General features: G+C 34.6%; 1 protein-coding gene across 1 annotated transcript in view; it reads left to right on the top strand.

Moving 5' to 3' along the window:
- The first annotated feature begins 1884 nt into the window (after positions 1 to 1884).
- dyl (transmembrane protein dusky-like) overlaps positions 1885 to 22331 on the top strand; it is a 41112-nt gene continuing 20665 nt past the window's right edge. Inside the window, exon 1 of the mRNA XM_017903550.1 lies at positions 1885 to 1959. Within this exon, the coding sequence (XP_017759039.1) occupies positions 1891 to 1959 (69 nt within the window). The 5' untranslated portion in view covers positions 1885 to 1890. The remainder of the gene's footprint in view (positions 1960 to 22331) is intronic.

Genomic DNA, 22331 nt, shown 5'->3' with positions numbered 1-22331 from the left:
AAATCAAAAATTAAAATCAAAATTAAAAAATTTCAATATTCCATCTTCCTCCATCCATTTTACATTCCTCGTCCCACTAAAAATAATTCCTTCTACGAATAACGAATACACCCGTGAAATATCGATTACTCGAAAAGAAGATTCCTTGAAGCCGAATTCCGTTGGAAAAAATTAGTCGGTTCCGTTTCGCCGATCCACCCCTCGAGTTTTATTTACGACATCCGCCAACACCAGAGCCCGGGCCAAAAAGAGCGCATGAAAAGTCTGGAAACGTCCCCTCCATGGCGGAAGAACGACCACCGAAATAAACGCTGCTCTCTCCTCCCCATTCCCGATTTAATGACTCTCGCGCCTCGCTGCGGGAATCTTTCACCTGTGCCCGAGCAGCGTCGTACGGGGTACAAGTCGTTGGAGAGACAAAAAGAGAGGCGGCGAGTTGGGGCCAGAGAGAGAGGAACAGGGAGAAGTCAGCGAGGAGGACGCGAAGAGCGGAAAAAGAAGGAATGGAAACGGTGGCAGAGAACGGCGGCCCGTGTCAGGGTAGGGGAGTAGCAGCGAGCGAGCACGGTGGGCCTGTTTGGGGCTTACGTAGAAGGCGGAAGGAGCCGGAGGAGGGGTGAGTGTACAGCACGAACGATCGAGATCGTGAGTAGGTCACTGGGACGTGGCTCGTGGCCGAGACGAGCGTGGCTTGCACCTTCAGTCAGTCCCCGTCGGCCAAGGTAGCCACCTCTGGGCCCGTCGAGTCGCGTCAGACAGGCACAGTCCCCTTTTTCTCTGCTAGGGAAAAGGTAGCACGCTGGCAATCGGGCCCAATGACGAACAACTGACGCGCGAGTTACTCGGGGTTATATCGTGTGACCGCAGGCGTGCCCGGAAAAGGGGGGTGAGAAGGGACCAGCCAGGCCGACGCGAGCTTTCGGGAGGACCATCGAGGACCAAACGAAGGAGCAGTGTTTCTCTGAGAAGAGACGAAGGATTCGAAAGAGGTGCTTCGATCGTTCTTTTTTCCTTTTATTTCCTCTCGACGTCGTTCACCAAGAAAATCGTTCCTCTTACCTGCCGGGGTGGGTAGCACGGGGATACTTGTCCGGTATTTTTCTCATCTGTTCCACGCTCTTGGCTCTGCTCGGTACACTCTCCGATCCGAAGTTTTCGTGCTTCTTGATCGCACGGACTTAATACACTCTTCCTTTGATCTCTGCTCCCATTCGAACTACAACTTTCCCAGTGTTCCCGTCTTTCAGCTCCTCCTTTTGTCTCCGTGCTACCCGCGGAATTTAATTTTTCTCCTATTTTTTTCCCCTCTGTCTCTGTCTCTCCCTCTCCTTCTTCTACCCTTTAAACTTCATTTCCTCGCCAATTCCGACAGAAATAAAGCCAGCCGCGCGGACTTTGAATCTCGCGGAATTGGATTTCCACGGGCTGGTAGTGGGGCGGAACTTTTTCTTTGACCGCGTCATCCCGAACGAGCTTTTAATTAAGAAGTTCGACTTTCTAGAGTGCGGTTTAGATGCTCATTGCGTAACGTCCTTTGTAAAAGTCCGGACAGTAAACGTGCTACTTGCGCACTCGACTGACGATAAATGCCACGAATCTCTTTATCCGCTACACTTCCGATCCCATCGACACTGTCAATCCAAATACACCAAAACTGGATGACAACGAAATGGTAAATCACTGAGGAATAACAAGGCGAGGTAGAGAGCTAGCTGGCTTCCACTCAGAGTGAATCCATTCGAGTGTCCACGAGTTGGAATATCACGTGACCCACACGAGGATGATCAGGGATAATCAGGGGGATCAGGGATGATAATTAATCGGATGTTTCACCGTGCACGTAATTATAGCAGGCTTTGTTTTGCTTTTGTTTGCAGAGAGGACACTCGCATGATGGAGAGGACGTGGCGGAGTATACGGAAGTCAACTCTAATCTTGCTGCTGCCTCTGCTTGTGGCTGTGAGTACAATTTGCCATCGATGTTGCAACGATTCTAATTTACCCGTGCTCAAAACTAACACGTAACACTTCCTTCGCCACGAGTACCTCGGGTAAACACAATGCGCCGTAGACCCGATTTACGCGCCACAATTGGGTCACGGATGATTCAGTTACTAAGCTGTCAGGAACGAGACCCAGTTAAAAATTAGCTACAATCCACGAAGCACCGTGGAGACCGATTTATCCTGTTTCTACTCAGCCAATCATCGACGAGTAGCTTCGAAAGGGACTAAAGTTCCATTTGTTATAGCCAGGAAGTTCATAGTGCTTCAAAATTGGGCGAAAACAAATTCGATTCGAACGCGTATTTAACTAAACCGCCATATTTTCCATGAACCTTCCACTTTCGCTTTTTAACGAACATCGTTTAGTCGAATTATGCTCCTAGACCTTGATCATGGTGAATATTCACTTGGATTCCCAGACGGTTGCTCGTTCATCTTAAGCATAGGTTGCACTCGGGCAAATAATCGATTCGCCGTGATCGGTATTATTATTTTCTAGGCTTGAATTTGCTGTCGGACGAAGGAGATTACCATTCGCGGTTAGCGACTGTTCTCCTCGTTTAAAGTGACAGACGGCTCGTACGGCGACCGTTATCCGCGAGCTGTGCGTGAAACAGGTGAATCTATTTATGCACCTGCCTGTGTTTTTATCCCGACGCATTGTCGAGTAGAGCACGGCAGAGCAGAATCGTCGCGGGGTACCATCGCGGCACGCTCGGCGCGGTGAGGTTAGGTTGCCCTAGGATGCAGAGCGTCCACGCGAGGAAGGATCGATCGAACCGTTAAACGTTTCCGTGACCGTTAAAAAATGTCCTTGCGATGGAACGAGGAACGATCGGGTTTCATTGATGCCTAAACGTCGGACAGTTGGACCGCTATTCGCGGGACGCACGTGCTGGCCGAGAAACAACGCGACGTTAATGCTTAAGAGGAATCACCGTAGCCGCGGGCTCTCCTTGTGCCACATAATGTCGTCTGTTGTGGCGCTGATCGTTTCGAAGTAAAAGCCTGAATGAAACGGTTACCACCCTGGACAGACTGCAACAGTGCACGCGAGATTTCATCGCCTTTTCTGTTCTTCCTCGTAACGTCCTTTAGGACTCCAACTGTACTATACCGACTTCAATAATCTATTGCGAAACGATAGAGTACGTATTGCTAAATATATCTGTTGAATATTAACCCTAGATACTTGATAGTTTCGAAGATATAATTATTTAAAAATGCACACCTTATGTATCGTGATCATAAATCTTTTCTTTCCTTTAATTATTTTTTTTTCTATTTTTCCAAAGAAAAGTACTGGGAAAAAGGAGAAAGAATATTTAGAAATATGTACTCTATCATTTTGCAAAAGATCGTTGAAATCATTATAGTACAGTAGAGTTCCTCCTCTTGTTAGTCTGTATTCTCCATGGTTAAGGTTAATCTGCTATTGTCAGATGAGGTTTCTTATCTATGTTATACTTTATTCGTGGCATCTTTATAATTCGACGTCGAAGACGATCTATATTGGTTTATACTAATGACTCTAGATTTTCTTGACGGGATTGGTTAGTGGAGCGCGAGAATGGAAGAACGTATTTGCTTCGTGCGTGTTTGTCGAAAAGTTAGGTTAGGCTGGCGCTGTACGTAGAGATTTGGAGAAAGGTGGAGCAAGTTTTGACGGTTATATCGTTCCATTCGGCTGCATATCGTGCCAATCGATATTCCACAGGCGGGGCGTGTGTATCTTTTTAGCTGCTGCATGAAAAACCGTGAAAGGTGGAATAAAAGGAAGTACATGGTCTGTGCGTCGTGTTTGCATGTTGCGCTGCAAACGCAGTGCGATTCACGGATGTTAACCGTACGCGTGGATCAACTTAATTTTTCCATGTTACCCGCGATAATGAAGTCGAAATAAATGCAATTAATTTGCTGGACTATGTATAATACCTTTCTGAATAAACGTTTGAATTTATACTAATTGAAGGAAATATATTCGTTGCTCGATGTGTATTAGTAATAGTTTCCAATAATTGTGTTATATTTCGTCGACGAATACGTTTTCAACGAAAACGGATAAAGCAATATCAATTTCATTGTTAAACACGAATAATGGGATTAAAATTAAGATTTTTCGAGAATAAAAATTAGAGTAACTAATGAATTGATTTTCTTAAATATTTACAAAAATATTTTTTTTCTACGAATCTTTTTTCGTATGCCTGATTGAGATACTAAAAATTTTTTCACATACCATATTGTATAAATTTTCTTCATTATCAACGAAACAGGCCGATACATAACCTAGTCGTTCACCATTTCGTACGATTTCGCACTTTTGCCTAAATTCCTCCGCCATTTCTGCCCATTGCACGCTTTATTTCGTTTCGATATAAATCTTCGAAGCCGATGCCAGGATTTTTATTGATCGTTTTCTGGCATTAAACGCCACGCGATACCCACGTCTCGGTAAGACAGGCGAACGAATAAACGAAAGTCACTATCCCGCATAAAGTAACATAAATAATTCAGAATACGAAAGACTTGAAAACAGTTCGATACATCACGAGCGAGTTGATAAGCACTTTGAAAGCCCGAGAGATTCGCCGCGTTCCTGGCAGTCTCGTTTCTCAGATCCTATCTACGGCTGGCTGCTCGAAAACGCGAGAAGAGGGAATGAATGAAAACGGCTAGTGCAGCAGGTAGCGCGTTGCAGATACATACACGGTGTACCTGTGGGCATCACTACGGTGTAGTCAGTGTTAACTATACGGTCGAGCAGCCGAAGCGAAGATAGTAGGTCATCGCGCCGGACGCGATGCCCTCTTTCGACTATACTCTCTAGACGATGCTCCTTCTTTCTCCCTCGTTCTCCGTCGTGTCGTTCTGTCTCTCTCCGCCTCCCCTCTTTCCGTCTTTCTCTGTCAAGGGGAACGACTCGCGAGACGGTATATAGCGGGTCAGACTCTAGTCGAGTTCCAGCCGAGGATTGACTTCTTTTCCATCGGCAGCTTTCTTTCCTGAGAAACGTCTCGCTCTGTCCTCGTGCCGTCTCGTCTTCGTTCGCCTCGTCTCATCTCGTCTCGCCTCGGCTCGTCTCGTTTTGTCTCGTCTTGTTTCGCAGGCCTTTTAACGCGAAACGATCCCACGTGACTCTTCGGGTGTCTCGCAACGGTAGCTTCTCAGTCGTCGAAAAAATTTCAACGGGGGCGTTGTCGATTGTCTTTGTGGAAGGTTAGACTTTGTATTTGATGAAATGGCAAGTTCAAAGAGCTGTTGGTAGTTAGTTCGTACTTCTTTTGTTTATGATTGCAGGAATTTGAAGGGATATGTGTCGTTGCAGTGCTCTTATGACGGGGACGGCGAATCTATGGCACGTGCGACTGAAATGGCGTGTACGAGCATGTAAATGCGAAGTTCTGTTTTCCTGAAATCTTATGTTTCCTAAAATGGAATGTCTGGCGAGTTTAATTTGGCACGTGTATTATTAACAAGAGCGGTGGAATATGAGCCAGATATAAAGTATTTCGCATCAAATGTACAACAGTGAGGATCTCGTTAATGAATAGCCGGAACGAATTTTTGTTGAATAGGTTAGATTCACTTTTACGTAATTTTACATTAATTTTAAAAACTGTTGGTTGTATATTCATTTGTACGAAATTTTATGAGATTCTTTATTAATATTTTGTTAATCTTTTTCCTAGGATTCTCCGATGCGTCGGAAAATCGAATAACAAGATTCGAGAATTTTTGGCATGCAGATATAAAAAGATTTCTCACCGCTGTCTTATGATATGCGTTAGATGAGATTCCTTGATGAGAAAGTTATATGGTGGTATTTATGAATTGTTGGAATTAGGTTCAAAGTGAATATAAATTAATATAGTAGTTGCTACTAAGCTGTACTATGTTTTTGAAATTTTATTATAAAATTAGTTTAATTATCTTTTTTTAAGTTGGAATCTATGTAACACAGTTCTTACTAATTGTAAGCTGACATGGTCTTTTGTGTATCTCAGTGACTAACGTGAATACTATATGTCATGTGCTATTCTTCTTAGCTTAATTATCTTAATTAACACATTTAAACATGCGAGAAGAATGAGATTTTACAATATTTTTTTGATGTTAACCTTGTTTTCCGTCATTAAATTATATAAATTTTGTCATTATCTTGTAATAGAATATAATAATTTTTAGTACATGTGTATGGATGATACGTAATTAGAATAACAATCAATTATTCACACTAAATATATTATGTTAATTTCGTAACGAAAGTGAAATAAGAAATGATTTAAATTATATTTAATTAATTTCATTGTTATTTTTAATTGTTATTATTATTCTTATTATTAAATACTTTTAATGATGTCTAAGGAACAAAGCAATTAATTCATATTAATGGCTTCAGTTTTATAATAGGATTTCCTCCTCTCTTTGCTAACTTTCCTTATTAATTTCTGATTTTTTAGATAAAACAAATTTTATCTGTTCAAATTTATTATGATATATAACACACTAAATATATTATAATATGTAATATACTATATAATTGATTGATATATTATATATTTATAATCGGTTTTAATCTACAAAAAAGTTATGTTCATATTCGCGGTCTTTCGTCTTTTTGTGGAATAAAATGAAGTAAAATGAAAATTTTCTAATTAAAGAAATTATTAATATACATTTCATAAACTTTATCTTCGGAAGAATTTGCATCTTCTATAGCGAATTAATTAAATAATTATTACACAGAACGATACAAATTAAAACAATTGCACTGTTTCTAGAATTCAACTCTTTTTGCGATATGAAAAACGTGTGAAATTCTAAATATTTCAAAGCATCCTAAAAAGTGAAAAACAGATAGATAGGACATTGTATCTGAACACATATACATAGCCAGTGATCATTTAGAATATATTTTTGGGAACGGTTGACTGTTAAAAAAAGAAACATTTTAACAGCTCAAAATAGTATAAAATATTACAAAAAATTTATTATAAAATTTTAATTAATTACATGAGTGTATAAACAATTTAGGTTAATAAGCCAGAATAGTATTGAATATATTTCACTTTGTGCCCAGAGCGTCTACCATATTTGCAGCACGCAAATTTCTAGCTATAATATATGCAGTAATCGGGAGACGACGTTTTACTGTGTTTACGTCGAAAGTTTGTTACATTAGATGCAAGGTACACTGCTTATTCTTGGAAAGTTATACCAAGTTTCTTTATTAAAACGATCCAAAACATTAACGCAGCGCCACCTATAAAGAACATACAAGACAGCTTGAATTTGTTTCGTTTCAATGCGATTTCAAATCCTTTCCACGCCATCTTTTCATTATTCGAATAGAATAACAGAATTAATTATTCTACCGGAGGATATATTTCTAAAATTAACTTCGGTTTGCTCTCTTCAGTTCATTATAAGTTATTCACAACGTAACCAAAGATTACACGCTGGCCTCTTATAAAGAATCTCGAATTAGGTTAGTTTTTAACACCAATTATCGATTATTTTTAAAAATCATTCGAGAATATGAAAATTTTATTCAATTATATCGTACCAATTATAATATCTTATAATTAAGTCTCACCAATTAAACGTGTGTAACGTTTTAAATTTTCGCTTGTGGCTGCACATTTATTACAATCTGTTCCTTTGCCGATTAGATTTACATTCGGTACAAGAGGAATTCATTACGCTGTTGTTAAAGGCTTTAAACACGCGAGTAAAAGAATTACGAATACCGCTGCATTCGGAACAAAGTTACTGATGCAATCGTGGTTAAACTGTTACGCCGAAGCATATACTATGGCCGCGAGTTTGAAAAAGAAAACGCGAAATACTGTTCATAAAGCCCGCGCATAACCTACACCGATGCGTCGTGCGTAATGTAACGTTACACTTTTCATTCGACGGAAAAAGATTCATTTCACGTACCTGCTCGATAATTCTTTGCGTTGCGTTCATCATGTTTGCATATATTTTAGAGCCAGCTTTAAACCATTATCCCCGCTCGTAAAATATCGTTCAACGGTACGTCGCATCTTTTAAAGCGCGATGCGTTTCGTCCAATGAAATACGGTTAAGATCAGATGCACGGAAGCGTGGTGCGCGAGATGCGAGACGCGAGACGCGAGACGTGTAGCGGACGAAATTGCATTACGTCTGAAATATGTCGCAGAATTAATGTAAACAGCGAACAGTGAACGTGGAGTGTAAAAAATATGTGTAATGTGCATTTTCATTTGGCCAGAGGAATACAGCTAGCGTCGGATAAAAGTAAATCACGTCCACCATTGCCTCGTGGAAAAATTGGAAAAATTGTAAACACTGAAAGGTTATATCGAATTTTTGTAAACATTTATCGAATATCGTACGAAAGTTTTCTCGACAGTCTCGGTAATTTGACGTTGATTTATTTTTACAGACTGCATGATTGATATAACCTGACCAGTCAGGGTGCGAACATAACCTATCTCGCTAATAACTCATCGTAGAAATGGCAGGATCCCGGTTTCTGGAAATTAGCAGCCGCGGTTCACCAAACTGGCATTCATCTTATCTTCTAACGCGTTTAATTGCATTCCTTGCCGGTAGCTCGCGCAACCATACTCGCAGAAATGAAACTGAAGTCCCGCGACTGCGTTTATAAATAAAAAAGAGGATTGCTGGAGTAAGGTTATAATCTTCTTAAATTGAATAAAAACCAGTGCTTGCTATCAACGCTATCATGATTGTGATCTCTTATACGAGGTATTTAATGTTTTTTGTATTAACTAAAATATTGCAATGATAATTCCATAAGTACCTCATTAAAATGTTATGACAATTATATGTATTTGTATAAACCATCTATTAATCATTATATGTTTTTAAAATAGTAATCAAAATAATACATTAGATGTATTTAATGTCCTTTGTATTAACTAAAATATTGCAATGATAATTCCATAAGTACCTCATTAAAATGTTATGACAATTACATGTATTTGTATAAATTATCTATTAATCATTATATGTTTTTGAAATAGTAATCAAAATAATACATTAGATGCTATGTTTATTTTCTTTTAGATTACATATACAGGGTGTCTCACAATTTTCCAAATAAATTTTTCTGTTTGGAAAATAAGACTAAATCATCATGTAATGTAAAGACCATAAATTCCTTAGGTGGAAATTAATGTATGTATTCTTCCATTTTTATTTGTCGTCTACAGTTACCAATACAAATCTGATATTGTCGAATTTCGTCGCCATTTTGTCTAATTTTTCACATGATTGGTTTTGATAACTAATTTATTTCGTGTAAATATTTTCTATTTTCTTTATAATTTATTAATAAATCATTTATCAATCTTTTGTTACATAATATTTTAATCTCACTTTTATTTGTAGATCTTACTGATAATATTTGGACGGAAATATGTGAGTCACCCTGTATATAGTGCTTTCTATGCTAAAGACTTATTCGCATGTGCATATATGCATACGTTACTGGCACAACATTAAGTTTTGAAACACGCTATTGAAATATTTTAACACACGATCGATATTTAAAAAAAAAAGGGATCTAATTTAATGTAATTTTTGCTTCAAAAAGTAATTAAAACAAGGAAATTAATTCTTTATAATTATACTTTCTCTTCGTCCATTTTGAAAAAAAGAATTACAATTTTATTACATTTTTCTCTTTTAATAGAAAAAATGAGAGTTATTTATTTTTATAAATAATAAACGTATATTATTCAATAAGAAAGCCATGATAAATATTAAAATATATAGACAGATATTTTCTTCATAAACTTCAAGTCACTTAGTGCTATAAAATGTTAATAATGAATTTAACGTTTCTCCTGTGTCAAATTAATAATTACTTTCCAATTATTCGCCAATAAAAAGGGAATCCTTCAATCTTATAAGAGGTGAGAACTACTTAAGCTATATTTTATGATTGAAAAACAATGGAAGCTCATGGTATAATCTCTTTAAGTGCTAGCCAACCACCATTGATAAAGATCAATGAATAGGAAAAAGAACACTCTCCTTTGTGGCTGCTCGAAACGTGCAGACTTGCGGGAGACCGCCAGCTTTTCACTGTACTCGTTTCGCTAACCCGCCTTCCTATCTTGTAATTCGAGATCATCCGCGTGACTCTTGCAGTTGATCGCTTTGAGCAATGTAGTGGCAATAATGAAATCGCAAGGTGTCGAAGGAAGTACAGATTGATTTAAAATAATTACTTCAATCAGCAATACCACATTTCCAGATATATAACGAATTAAAATAAACAAACCACAATAATTGAAGTATAATAATTGATAAAATGGGTATAATAAATGAATTCTATAAATTATTTATCATCTACGTACATTAAGTCGAAATAAGTTAATAAAAAATAAAAGTCTTAGTTAAATATATTTTTATTAATTTACTATTTTGTTTTAACAATAACGTCAATTAAAATACTAATTGCATACTAAAATGTAGATAAATGTAGTATAATCAATGTTCTCTTAAATGAATTTCTCAAAATAGCAGTTTGATATTTTTCAAAATCGAATAAATTGATAAATATCAAAAAGTTAAATAAAAATTATCGAACAAAATTTAATAAATAAAAATTTTGTTTACTGCATTTCTATTTGCGTCGAAAAAATTGCTTTTTCTTGCAGAAAATATTTTGAACACGGTTCGAAATGCATTATGTAACGAACTGATATTAGCGCGCGATATTTGAAATATTTTAGAAAACACGACGTAGTTTCGACTTTCGTTTCACGTTACGAAACAGCAATGGTGACTGCAATTTCTTCACGTCGGGTAATTAGGGTGCTAACGAAATACTGTCTAATTGATTCAATTTCTGTCACGAACGATCTGAAATGTTTGCTCCAATACTGTCCTAAAGTCACGCGAACGGCGCTAAATGGGAAATCAGAACTTCCGAATCTAGACGCACGAGGTCGACACCTGCGCCTGGGGCCGTCACTACTCGACGCTATAAGTTCGTCACGTTCGCGAAACAATTCGTAGGAACGGGCGAACGGCGCAGCCAGTAGAGGACGGAACAGGTGTTTATGCACTTAACCGTCGTTTCGCATAGCAGTACCAGCATGCAATGTTCTTCTTTAATTAAAATCCCACCCCGGGAGTTGTCTTCAACAAAAGAGCGGACACTCGCCATGGTTCTCAACCTGATTCTCACGGTTAGGGCTACGCGACTCTGTTTTAATCGTCTACTTGTAATTGGATCGCCTGTGCCTTCCCGACGATCCCGATTTTTGTCGAAAAGGTAGATTCCCTCGTTAACGTGTCCAATTTCTCACTGTATTATTTATGAATAACACTACACTTATTACACGTTGAAATCGTTAGTGGAATTTGTCTCAGAAATTTTCATTGCTTTCGTGGTTCCTCGGAATTATTTTTTGGAAGAATCCGTAATTTAATTTATCTAAGTTAATTATTATATTTGAAATAGTCCCTTTTGCTACTATATATAAAAATTCCTGACATATGTTATTAATTGATTAACCTAATAATATATATAATATTAATCAATTAATAACCATTTACAAATTTTTAATCTTTGAACAAATTTTTGTATTACAATTAGATAAATTTTATACGAAATATCCTGTATATAAATATTGATACACTGCAACTGCGATCTACTAAAGTTTCAAAAAATCGAGTAACACCTATTTTGTAAATTACTTTTATAAGGCACTTTCAGTTACACTTACGATTTTATCTGTACTAAAACCCAGTTTATGGTAATTATATACACTCATACATGAAAGGATATAGTAAGGAGAAAATTTCTAGATTAAATCAGTAATATTAAACAAAAATTCAAGTATACATCTCGTACATACAAGGTTTGCAGTACGTTCGTTGGAGTTACAGTTCGTGGTGGCGCTAGTGAGTTGAGTGGAAAATCTTAAGTCTGTCACAAGCGACCCGGGACAAATCAACCTAATATCGAAATTACTTATTTCTCAACGAATAATTTTTCGATTAACGTTCTTCGTCATTTTTGAATATTTTTTTGCGATTAACCAGTCACATATATTTATAATAAATATATCGTAAATACCATACATATTGTCGAATTATTTTCTCATTTTACTGTTTTAATCTATCTATTAATGAGCATTAATTGTAATAATTGTTTCAGATGTTTGTAACGAGTATTATATCGAATACTTTCATGTTGAGTGTACACACGTACATCTCCGATCTGCACTGCAGTCGGACAGGCGTGGATCACGTAAATCCACTCGTTTGTATTTACATATCAACGAGACGAAAAGGGTAGGGTATTTTTTAACGCGGGTCATGTTTGCAAGGTGGTGCGATCACTTGTCAGCGAATTTTTTCCGAGCACTCTAGTTTCCCGAAGACGAGCTCGCGATAGCCATGTTATCGAAACTCACGCGACATGTTGGTACCGTCGTTCGAACTGACTGACCCGGCCTACATTTTCGCCACCATATACAGAGTAAGAGACGGTCGATGTTACGACGTCGTGGTTTCTCTTCGTAAAGTCAGCTATCTTATTTTCGACAGCGCGTGTCGGAAGCACGTGGACCCGCAGAATCGGTGGAACCGTGTTGCTTTCTAAACGAGCGAAACTCGGCCAGTTGGGCGCGATCGCCTTGCCTTTCGTTTTTCGACAGATCGTCTCCTTTCCACCGTCGTGATCGATCTGGTTTTCCTTATCTTCGTCAACGAATCTGGAATAATTTCGTGACTTCTCGTAGCTTCTTTCCTTCGTTTCAATCCTCCAAGGACGACTTGCGAGCCTTGGTCTACTTGCACGTGCTCCATATGTTAGGGTGCCCCATAAGTTTCTCTCCTTGTTTTATACCAAATGAATACACGGTATTTGTTGTTTAAGGTTGATTTATTTCGTTATATATGGACCATATATTTTATTTTATCAGCTTTTTCCATCTCTCGGGAAGCCTTATTATCCTCTCTTCTCAAAATTATTGGGACTTACTTACAAAATATTCCTTCGATTAGTTTGGGTAACATAGGTTTTCAGGGAAAATTGAAATTGAGTTAAGCTTTTGCAATATTTCAAATATCGAAATTTAAGATGATAATTATTTTTTACTTGGTTTTGGGTCATTTTTGTGAACAAAGTCGTGTATTATGAGAATATTTTTAGTATAGAGATGACTTCGAGGGGTTAAAGTAATTGTCGTTGTGATTAGAGTAGTGCGTCACGATTCAAGGATGAAAATAAAAGAGACAGGAAATGCCGAAATTAGAGTTTTGAGGAAAAGAATTATTTGTTTGCCAAAATATCGTTTATTAACGATACATGAGAATACTTGTTTATTATATAGGGTGTCCCAGCAACGATAGTATAACCGGGAAGATTTATAAAATTTTTTGATTCGAAGCTTAGTTTTCGAAAAAATCGAGATTGAATATTCACTGAGTATGTGTGCACTTAACTATGTTTTCGATGGATAGATTATCAATACATCAGTATCGGGTTTACAACCGAGGATAGGGTGATTCTACATGAAAAAGCAAATCGAAAATAAAGAATAAAATTCTTTAATTCGAAGTTTCGTTTTCGAGGAAATCGACTTTGAATATTCACCAACTGTGCATGCACTTAGCTAAGGCTTATATGAATAGATCATCAATACATGAGTATCGATGGTACAATCTAGGATGGGGTAATTCTATATGAAAAAGCAAATCGAAAATAAAGAATAAAATTTTTTGATTGCATGCTTCGTTTTCGAGAAAATCGACTTTGAATATTCACCGAGTACGCGTGCACTTGACTTTGTCTAACAATGGGAGTGGGAGGGGAGTGGGGAGTGTATGGGGAGTGGGGAGTGCAAGGGGAGTGGACGATCAGTACACCAGCGTACTCAGTTAATATTCAAAGTCGATTTTCTCGACAACGAAGTATCAAATTAAAAAATTTTATTCTTCATTTTCGACTTGTTTTTTCACGTAGAATCACCCTACCCTCGGTTGTACCCCGGATGCTGGGACACCCTGTATAATATTCGTCGGATTTATATAAAATATAAAATACTACATAAAATAATTCTACGATATAAAATATATAAAATAATCTGTCGAGAATTTTTCTTTTCTTTTTCGATATTCGTAATGTTAACTACCTGGTAGAAAATGTCTTAGGACAGTTAGTAAATTTTTTTAGCGATTCTTGTTTTCGTATGCAACATGTAAATGTACAATAGTAATCATCTACATAATGTTTACAAATAGAAAAAAATAATTTCATTATCTTACGTCCCCCTAGAAATTATTTATTTCTTATCTGAATCACTTTTTGGATATTTGTCAATTAAAATTGTACACCCTGTACATACATACAATTTTTTATTTTCTTATGCTAAAAATAACGGATTTATTATCATTATTATTATTATTATCATTATTGTATACTAAAATAATTTCTATTCTTACGATTTGCATCGATGATAAAATAATTAACAATTATTTAGTATAATTTAACATTACGAATGTCGAATAAAAAAATAAAAATTCTCAACAGATTATTTTATATGTTTTATATCGCATAATTATTTTACGTAATATTTTATATTTTATATAAATCCGACGGATATTATACAGGGTGTTCCAACAACGGCAGTATAACCGAGAAGGGAACGTTGCATATATTGATGGTCCATCCGCCTTAGCCAAAGTTAAGTGCACACATACTCCGTGAATATTCAATGTCGATTTTCTCAAAAACGAAGCTTCAAATAGAAAAATTTTATTCTTTATTTTCGATTTGTCTTTTCATGCAGAATTACCCCCTCCTAGATTGTACCATCGATACTCATGTATCGATGATCTACCCATATAAGCCATAGCCAAGTGCATGCATACTTGGTGAATATTCAAAATCAATTTTCTCCAAAACGAAGCTTCGAATCAAAAAATTTTATTCTTTATTTTCGATTTGTTTTTTTATGTAAAATTACCCCTTCCCGGTTGTGCTACCGTTGCTGGGACATCCTGTATATATTATGCTCATATATATGATGTATATAATACCCTTGGTTTAATATTTTAACCCTTTCGCACACATTAGCTTCATATTGGCCTCCAAATAGCATTTTCAGTCTTCTTTATTTATATTCTTCAATTCGAAGGTCACAAAGTTATTTCTGTGAGGTTGTTGCAATTATTTTCAATCGTCGATTTTTGATACTTATTTATTCCCTCTTTTATTAGTTATATAAATATTTATGTATCATCACGTTTGGAGCAAGGTTTAAGATTAATATAAGGATTAAAATTAATTTTTCGTCAAAAGCAGTTGCATATTATCAGTAATTACATTACAAAATTAAAAGATTCGAAATCAGCCAATTTGATAATTATTATGGTGGTCTAAGTTAAAAATTCAATAAAGATAAATTTATCATATATTTCCTGTTGCATTCATTTCCATTTCAATAAAATTGGAGCTATTTTTGGAAAAATAGCGAAGAATTGACATTGAGTTTACAGCCTTGTCATAATTAATTATGCCACTTTCATGATTATTGATACAAATACATAAAATATATCTATTAGAAGGGACAATTAACCCTTTGCATTCGAGAGGCGTCCTTGAGTCGTCATTTGATAAAATTTCAAGGCTCGATATTAATTAATATATCAAATTTAAAATAATTTGACAGTATGCGAGGTATCAAAATTAAATAATTCTACGTGTTAATTATTATACGATTTCTTATTTACTGCTGAAAAGAGTATCGTCAGCTTTAGAGCAGAAAATTTTTCAATTCGTACCCTTCTTTAGCGAAAAAATGGTCGAGCGCAAAGTGTTAAATATTAATAGGAAAATAGTAATTCGAAAACTTTCTGCCATAAAATCGACGATATTTCTAAAACGGCAAATAAGGAATCGTATGCAAATTAAGACGTAGAATTATTTTACTTCGATATTCCACGCATCGTTGGGTAATTGCAAATTTGATATCGTAATTAACATCCATCTTTAGAATCTGATTAAATGGCGACTGAGAGGCGCCTCTAGAGTGCAAAGGGTTAAGATAAAATTGTATTCTGAAATATTTATTTAATGTGTTTATCCTCTTTGTTTCATTAAATTTATCTCAGTCTACATAGAGTTAGTGTATATGTGAAAGAGGGTTGGTGAGAAAGGGTGGGTTGAGAAACACGGCTACAGAGACATGGCAAAGTGGACGTTCTAATTGTAAGAATTAAATCTCACTACAGAATTTATGAGAACTTCAATCCCACTTCTGAATTTGTAAGAAGTTTAAATTCTGTTCCCAATTATTGTAGGACCTAGTCTCACTGCTTAACCTTTAACAGTTATATCGTGTTCTCTGTGATGGGACATCGATTTTATCTCAGCGAACCTTTTATTTAATTCTCTTATTTAGTCAGGATATTATTGTAGCTTTATTATAATATCATTGCTATGCATATTTTGTACATAATTATTTAATTATTATTTAATATTTTATAACATATTATACATTATTATTTAATAATTTGTATTTAATAATAATGTATTTAATAATATATATTTAATAATTTGTATATATTATATATTGTATATTATTATTACGTATACAAGGTGTCCAAAAAGGTTGAGACTAAGCTAAGACTACTTACGTGTTACTGAGGTCAAGTGGATGAAAAAATTTCGTATAAACTTATGTCAAGAAATGCTTTTTTAAAAAGATATAGGTCTTTGAAAATATTTATGACTTTTTGTAATATATTATAAGAAATATTACAAAATTCAAAAAAAGAAAAAAATTTTCTACAGTAAATTGTGAGATGAATTTTATCCATTAATTTTTAAACGCTAATATTTTTTCAATAAAACATTTTCGAACATAAGTTTATCAAGATAAGTTTCATATGAAATTATAATATGAAATATAAAAATATATAAAAATATGAAATAAGATCATATGAAATTTATCATTTATTTGACTCCAGTAACATGTAGTCTCAGTTTGATCCCAACATTTTGGACACCCTATATATATATATATGAATGTTTTAAAATTTATTATTATTGTTTCTTTTTTGTTTGTCATTAATATAAAAAATCTCAATAAAAATATAATAGGTATACTTTTTGGTAAATATTACTATTTGTATTTCTGAATGTTATTATTATTATTAAATATTGCATTATTATTATTATTGTTATTATTGTCCAATATTATTATACACTATGTTAACATATAATGTGTATAGTAAGTTGGTAATATAATAATACAGTAAAATAATAATGTATATAGTATATATTAATGCAGGGAATGATTTAAGATGGATCACATATTCATAATCATAGTTGTTTAATACTAGAGCTATAATATGTACTCATATACAATTTACATACATGGAAATGATTAAAGTATAATAAAAATGGATAAGTATATTTGATTACATTCTTATCTAAATAGGAATTAATATTAATTTTTTCAAAAGTAGATATTTATTTTGAGTAACTGCAAAGAAAAAGAATCTAAAGTGAGTTATTTTCATTTCTTTAGTAATTAGTTATTCTAATATTAAACATTTATTTTAATAACAGAAAATTTTCATTAAAAAAAGAAATAGTAAAATATTCACATATTTTATATTTGCAAATCTTTAATTTCAAATTTAATCATGAATAGTTCTACATTTTGTGACATAAAATGTACATATAATTATGAATTATTATTGATTATTTAATAATATTAACTAATATATAGCTATATATTATTAATTATATAAGTATTATAATATTTTCTCTAGAATATTTTCCAATTTCAACCAGAAAAGAAAATACCTTGTTACAACTATCCAAATCATTCTGTACATTTAGATCCAACAGAGAGCTATTTGTTTCATATTTTGAAAATTATTATGCCTCGTAAAAATATTGTCAAAGTGTTGTACTATTAATTGTACGAAAAAATACGTATAATAATATAAATTTAATAGAAATTATTATTTTACTATAGTAAAGATACATTAGCAGCTCACATTGTAAAAATACTTAGCTCATACCCTAACACAATCATGAAAATAGGGTTCCCAAATTTTCATTACTGTCTGAAAGTCTACAAATTAAATTACGTAACCTAAAAAATAGAATCAGTGTTATTCAATGAAAGATAAAAAAATATACCAACGCAATTTATCCTATTACTATGTCAACATATGTTGCCGAGGAGCTGAAATAGCGATTTCGGGTACATCAAAGGTGGGGTCGGACACACTGGGAGCAAACAAAACACCCTCTTGCTACTAGCCTCAGCGACTGTCAACTTACCAGCAGTGTACCACGATATTCAGAAAACAAATTGTCGGATAATAATTACACTGCAGTATTAACACTATACACCTAGTATTAACCCTTTGCACTCAAGAGGTGACTTTCAGTCACCATTTCATAAAATTTGGAAGATCGATATTAACCCATTTGCATCATGGCTCTACTTAAGGTGTCCTGTTCAGGCAACTGCGACGTTCAACTGAGTAGTCCGTATCACCGCGCGCGTATCAGCACCTACTCATAATGGCAGTTAAAAGGATTTTCACAACAAAAGTAAAACTTGTTAAGAATATAATGAACCGATGTAGATGAGATGCTCACAAAAGGGATCAAACGTGACCTATGGCATATGAAGAATATTCAGCAACTGGTAATGGAAAAAGTCAGCTCGCGCTCGGTGATAGGCGACAGTCGTGGCTCGCGGAATATTCCGCGCTCGGTGATAGACGACAGTCGTGGCTCGCGGAATATTCCGCGCTTGGATGCAAATGGGTTAATTAATATATCAAATTTAATGTAATGTAACATTGTACGAGATACCGAAATCAAATAATTCTACAATTCTATTATTATACAATTCTTTATTTATTGCTCAAAAAAGTATCGTCAGTTTTTTAGTAGTGAATCTTCGATTTTCTACTCTTCTCTAGCCAAAAAATTTTGATACAGAAGAGTTGATACAGAAGAGTTACTTCAGAAGAGAAATTCCAAAATTTTCTGAAGAGTTTTCTGAAAAATTACTTCAGAAGAGAAATTCCAAAATTTTCTGCTATAAGAGCCATTATTTTTTGGAATAGTGATTAAAAACTCGTACCATAATTAACACTTAGAATTATTTAATTTCAATGCCCTGCACACTGTTACATTATCTTAAATTTAATATATTAATTAATATCGATTTCCAAAATTTTATTAAATGGCGATTGAAGGTTTTGAGATATTTAAAACTGAAACTCTTTTCGTTTATAAAACAACGATCTTGACAGAAATTTATACAGTTGATTTTCAAATTTTATCCTTAATTTTTAATTGGTGTCATTATGATAGAGATAACTATATGAAAATGTATAACAATGTATAAAAATACAGAATAAAATTGATTTCCCCAAATTTAGTATTTTAATTTGAAATTTAAAAAATCTCGAACTTGCTAAAACATAATGTTAATTAATTTTAGAAGTAAATATACATAGATATTAAAATGAGAGCTAATAACGGGAAAACTATAGTGCGTTCAAACTAGTGATACGAGGTGAGGAAGGGTGAATCTAAACGAAAAAATGAATCAAAAATGTAAAACGACATTTTCCCATACGAAGTTTTATTTCCGAATAAATCGATGTTGAATATTCGTCGAGTATGCGTGCATCTATTAACCGAAACATGTGTAAGAAAAGTTAATTTCTATTTATTTAACACTAGAACTACCGATCTTTAATGGGTACCTAACTATAACGTGCACAGATTATAGTAATTTCAGCGGTACGATGAATATGAGTGAATATATTGATTACAGTTCTTTCTTAATATGAGTTGATACCAATTTTATTCTTAAAGCAGATGTATGTGTTCGGTGTTTGCAAAAACGAAAATTCTGGGACCAGTCATTTTCACTGGGTTGGTAGTTCTAGTGTTAAGCACGAGTATTTTTATTTTATAGTATTAATACAATTAAAGTTACTAAATATAATTCTTACAAATCTTTTCGATTTCACACATAGAAGCTACTCTTCTTCGAGTCCTATCGCTAGATTGAAGAATAATTCTATTAAATACTGTTGTTGTATTTGGACCGTTTATTTTAAAAGTGGTGCAAGTCCATTTTCTGTTGTTTCGAGAAAATTAAAAATTAGCATATTTGTCAATTAAAAAGTATAGTTTAATTATGTCAGGTCCGGAAATGTTTCTATTAATTTATCAATATGTAATTTGATTATATAAATTTCTTTTAGGCGAATTTAACTAAAATAATGTATATTTACGGACTGCAAATGGACTTACACCACTTTCATAATTAGTCAATCGTAAAAATCGTTTAATCTCAATTTTGAAAAATTAAATATCACTTAAAATATATTTCGTATAAATTCAATTTTGTTTATAAATAATAACAGAAAATAAAATAGGAGTGGTATTTTTATTTCGAACGTTAATTATATTTATATATTGTTAAACTTAACGTAAGATATTGGTATTATTTATTTATGCTCTTCGTGTGGCAGTGTTCTGAAATATTCTTGATGCACAGGATGTATATAAGGTAATAACTGTCCCACATCCTCATATTTTTCATATGTAATAGGCCTGGCATCACGATACAAAAGTGCCATAGTGATTTTTTCAAATTTTGCTGCTCTTCCCCAAAATTTAAGTGATAACTCTAAAGTCTCAAATTCTATATTCTCCATTGATGTTCTCAATTGTCATAAAATAACATTCATTTACAATTTCTTCTTACCTATATCACTATCCGATGTTAATATGAAATTATCCATTTTTGGAGGAAAATAAAATAAGTAACCTAAAATAGTAACTTTCGACGCGTGAAATAAAACAAAACTAGTCAACAGTGGCCACTGACCCCGCCATCTGTCTACAGAAATTGGACTTACACCACTTTCATAATCAATGGTTACGCAATTTCTTCTATCAGCCAATTTTAAATCGAACGAAGCATTGGCACTTTTTAAGATATTAAATACTAACTAGTTATAAATAAAAAGTTTACACTAAATTAAGCATAAATTACGTGATATCTAATTTTTAAAAAAATGAACTTACATCACTTTCAAAATAAACGGTCTATTTAATTAACCTAATTTGCTCACTGCCAAATTTCATCTAACTGAATATCGGGGAATGTCACCTCTTCTTATGGCAATGAGCCGTGATTGTGCTTTCGCCTGGACCCTAGTAGGTGCTGGGTCATTATACCGAGAGTTGCTATTGGTACTGTACGTTCGAGAAAAGGAGGCACAGCGTATATTCATCCTCACAGCTGATTAGCTTCACTGACACTCTGCCAAAAACGGTGACCAATGATCTCTTGGTCAATAACGGTCACTGCCTGTAATAAAGTGACTGTCAACAGAGTTGATCAGCCGTGAAGATGTAAACACGCTGTGCCTTCTTTTCTCGAACGCACAGCAAAAATATAATCCCCGAGGGCCCACTCATTTCTTAATTCGTCCCTGGTCTAATTTCGAACCATAAAATTTCTCTACTTCTATCTGTACCGCTAATTTTGACCCACCTGTATATTAATTACCATTTTACTTCTTATCTGAAGATCATGATGTTTATCTGAGCTTCGAATATTGTGCTAACCTAAAAAGAAGACCCCAAAAACAACACGAGGACCAAGAAACGAAGACAGTGTTTATATTAAGCAAAAATTTGGCACATTGAAATATTTACTATCATCTTCACCAATTCCTAGCACTGGCCTCAAGAAGTGCCTCTAATATATAATGTGTCATCGATGCATACATCCGTTATACTCGCATGGAGTATCAGTATCTCTCTCACACGCGATCTTTCTCTTTCTGTCAATCAAATTCTCAGAAGCCGCGCGCTAGATATGGTCCTGATCTCCGGCCGCCAGAGGGCACCACTGTACAGCGTTCCCCGGATCATTGTAACGGCGCTCGTGTACTGAAAAGTTGCAATAATCCGGGGTAAAGGAAGTCGTCATCGCGACTTCCAACGCAGTATTTATGAGCATCGTTTGAACCCAGATTAATGGTGACCCCGATTGTATGAGATTGGTCAGTCCATCTTGGAAACGACTTTGACCATTAACCCATTTAACCCTGGTCCAAACAGCATTCAACATTATATTTCAATTGATTCATAGTCGAGATTTTAGTTTAAAATACCAGTCAAAATTTGATTATTTTTTTCATACTTTTCTAACCAATAACTTATTTGTACTGCCATATTTTTGTACAATTTAATTAATATATTTAATTAATTTTATA

Source organism: Eufriesea mexicana, unplaced genomic scaffold, assembly GCF_001483705.2.
Source record: "Eufriesea mexicana isolate 0111107269 unplaced genomic scaffold, ASM148370v2 scaffold2387, whole genome shotgun sequence".
NCBI classification, from domain to species: Eukaryota; Metazoa; Arthropoda; class Insecta; order Hymenoptera; family Apidae; genus Eufriesea; species Eufriesea mexicana.
This window is presented reverse-complemented; position numbering and strand designations above follow the sequence as displayed.